The sequence below is a fragment of the Aplysia californica genome, unplaced genomic scaffold (genome assembly GCF_000002075.1).
Source record: "Aplysia californica isolate F4 #8 unplaced genomic scaffold, AplCal3.0 scaffold00172, whole genome shotgun sequence".
NCBI lineage: Eukaryota > Metazoa > Mollusca > Gastropoda > Aplysiida > Aplysiidae > Aplysia > Aplysia californica.
In genome coordinates, this window is record NW_004797442.1 from 1,237,166 (window position 1) to 1,240,127 (window position 2,962).

The 2,962-nt window shown below is 38.2% G+C and overlaps 1 protein-coding gene across 1 annotated transcript in view; it reads left to right on the forward strand.

Annotated features, from left to right (window-relative positions):
- Positions 1–255, forward strand: part of LOC101862647 (acid-sensing ion channel 2) — a gene marked incomplete at its 3' end in the record, with an annotated part of 43,597 nt that extends 43,342 nt beyond the window's left edge. The window contains 1 exon segment of the mRNA XM_035969705.1: positions 74–255. Coding sequence (XP_035825598.1) covers positions 74–255 — 182 coding nt within the window.
- Between the last annotated feature and the right edge of the window lie 2,707 nt (positions 256–2,962).

Consider the following 2,962-nt stretch of genomic DNA (forward strand, 5'->3'; position numbering starts at 1 on the left):
TGATGATGATTATGATTATTATTATGATGATGATTATGATTATTATATAGTAATAGTACTCACTGTGTTCCAGGCGCTGAGTATGGACTCAAGCTGACGCTGAACGTGGAACAGTATGAATACATGCCGGGGCCGCACGACGCCGCGGGGATCAAGATATTACTCCACGACGGGAAAGAGTTCCCCAAAGTGGCGGAGCTGGGACTCTCTATCCCGACAGGCACTCACACTTACGTCGGTATCCAGCTTCTTAAGGTGTTTGTTTAATCAACTCGTCTGTTGCTTCCCAACAGTGTGTGTTTGTTTTGAGTGCATGACAAACAATAGAAACAATATTATCATCAACAACAACAACAAAACCAACAACAGCAACAACAACAGTAGCAACAGCAACAATAACAACAAAACAACAACAAAACAACAACATTAGTAATAATAACATTAGCATTTAAAAAACAATACATAGCGATTCAAGTATAAAAGTAGGTTATTATTTTCTGTTAATTTGTGTCCTTTAAAACTTTTTTTTGCACCCTAAGATCCCCTGATACATTCTTGTCTAAATTTCAATGGAATGTTCTTACAGTGCTCCGACATAATGCGTTGGGGAAAAAAAGGTCTTTGCTCGAATTCAAAAACTTTCTTTTGTTCATTTTTTTATTTTTTTTTTTTGCTTTTACACAATTATTACGGCTTTTTGTTTGCTGCTGCTTTGAAAGAGAAAGTGGGTGAGTCGCTTTGGTTATTTCCCTACCCAAACTTAAAGTGAAATGGAAGTGTAACCTTGCCTGACAGGCTGAACGGGATACAACGTCTCAATAGAGAAACAAAGATACTAAAAAAAACAAAATTCCACCATCCCTCTCCCCCACCTCCCCCCCCCCCCCACCCCACTCCCCACTAGAGAATCAAACTCACGTCTTCTGCATACAACACCACAGGCGTCGGAATTTATAAATTAATTAATAAAGACAGACCCAAAAACTCTGTAGTTTTTCGTCTGTGATCAAAAACTGGGTGGTTACTCCTCCGTTTCACTTTACCCATTGCCCTGTAGATGGAAGGACCCAAGGATGCATGCAGAGAAGTAAGACATTACTTAATATTTATTATTATGTTGAAGTCGTACGCTGGATGTGTCATATCCATTTGTCATTAATTCGATTTTGATTCTTTTTTTTTCTTCTTTTGTTTTGATTTTTATTTTTCACAGTTAATTTAGATAACCGTTGTCTGTGGTGTAGATGTTAGGCTCTTCATTATCGGCAGCAGAAGACCCGAGTTCGATTTCCGTGTAGAAAAGTTACTTGTCAAGTATTGGTCTCTCTGCTGAGACGTTTTATACCTTTCATTCCGGGTATTTCCCTAACAGACAGGGTTAAAGCCAGCCTCCTTAATAATCTAGATTGCGTCGATAGAGGTTGAAAACACTGACTTACACTAAAACAAATTAATACGTTGAGTAGATACTGGACAGATCGTTTTAGTTTCCTTTTAAATAACTGATTCTTTTCTACTGCTTGCGTTTATCTGTTTGTTGATTTATTCCTATAATTTATTCACACATTTATTAGGGGTTGTTTTTTTTTGGTTCAATTATTCATCTTAAATCATCTGACTTTGCAGACAGCCGATCAACGTAAAACTCACGATTCGGACTACAAGGATTACTGACATAATGAATTATTTATTAACATTCAGTTTTTCCAGCGTCTTCAGTTCTTAGTCTGTTGTGATGCGTTCTTTTTATTTGCAGCTCGGTGGTGTTTGTTATGGGTGGGCATAGACTTGTATCGTACTATCGTAGACCGTGCTCTCTACCGTACTTTTCTTTTAACTGCGCTGGAGTTTTATGTTAAAGACTGTACACCCACTCTCGTAAAATATTCAGAAGAGCAACACAAGAACAACACATTGTTCGCCTTTCAACAGCCAGACGCTTTGAATATCTTCAAAACAATTCCCCCCACCTTGTTTATTAATTTATCGATATCAGACTAAGGTAAAAATGTGTGTCGTATTTTAAACTTTAACCGATGGCTCAATTTCGTCCGAAAACTGTTTTGTGTTTTAAGATAAAACTCCAGAATAGAGCTATGGCGTTCAATTTGAGCCCAAAAAAGACCAACGTGGGAAAGGTGCCTTGCACACTCAACTGTAGCGAGACTACAATAGCGTCTTTTTCCTTCCTGTTGGGCGTAATAACGGGGGCCATGATGCTTACGTTTTGTAGTGAAGTTTTCACAGAAGGCGAAGAGCGGTGGCCATACAACTGCGTGGTCTTGGAGTAAAAGTCTATGTTTACGGGTTCATATGGACACAGTTTCCCATCCTGGTTCATTCTCTCCAGCATTTTAGCAACTGCTCGTCTATCGTCTTGTGTTTCTGTTGTACATCGTCAACATTGCCTTTTTTTTGTTGCTTATTTGCCAATACCATCGTTGTTATCATTATAATAGTCGTCGTCGTCATCGTCACTGTTATCTTAACTCTATTAAAAGGAGTGAACATTGAGAAGAATATGCAGCCATATCAGCAACTATTGCATTGATTTTTTAAAAGTTTATGCCTGTCGAAGAAAAAGCATAAATACAACAATCAAAGCCTTGCAGTAATAACAAACTACGGCTGGATACCGTGGAATGAGGCGCTTGTCAATTTTGAGCCTAAGGGGTGGTTGGTTCATTTGGTTCATTAGCCTTTCTTTTGATGAAAAGAATACACATCTGTCTTGAATAGGAGTCGAGACAGTTGTGACTGAAGGAGGTGGAGATCGCCTTGTGTCAGAGGCAAAAATTAGCGGGTCTCCAACGTTTGGTGATTTAAGAAGCTCGAGTATCCTTAAACTGCAACTTTACATTTTTGTGGTTGCTTTTGAATAACGTTTTTCTGCAAAATCTACAAAGAAATACGTTTTATATGTACATAAAATGTATTGAGCAAAAAAATTAAAACAACTTGG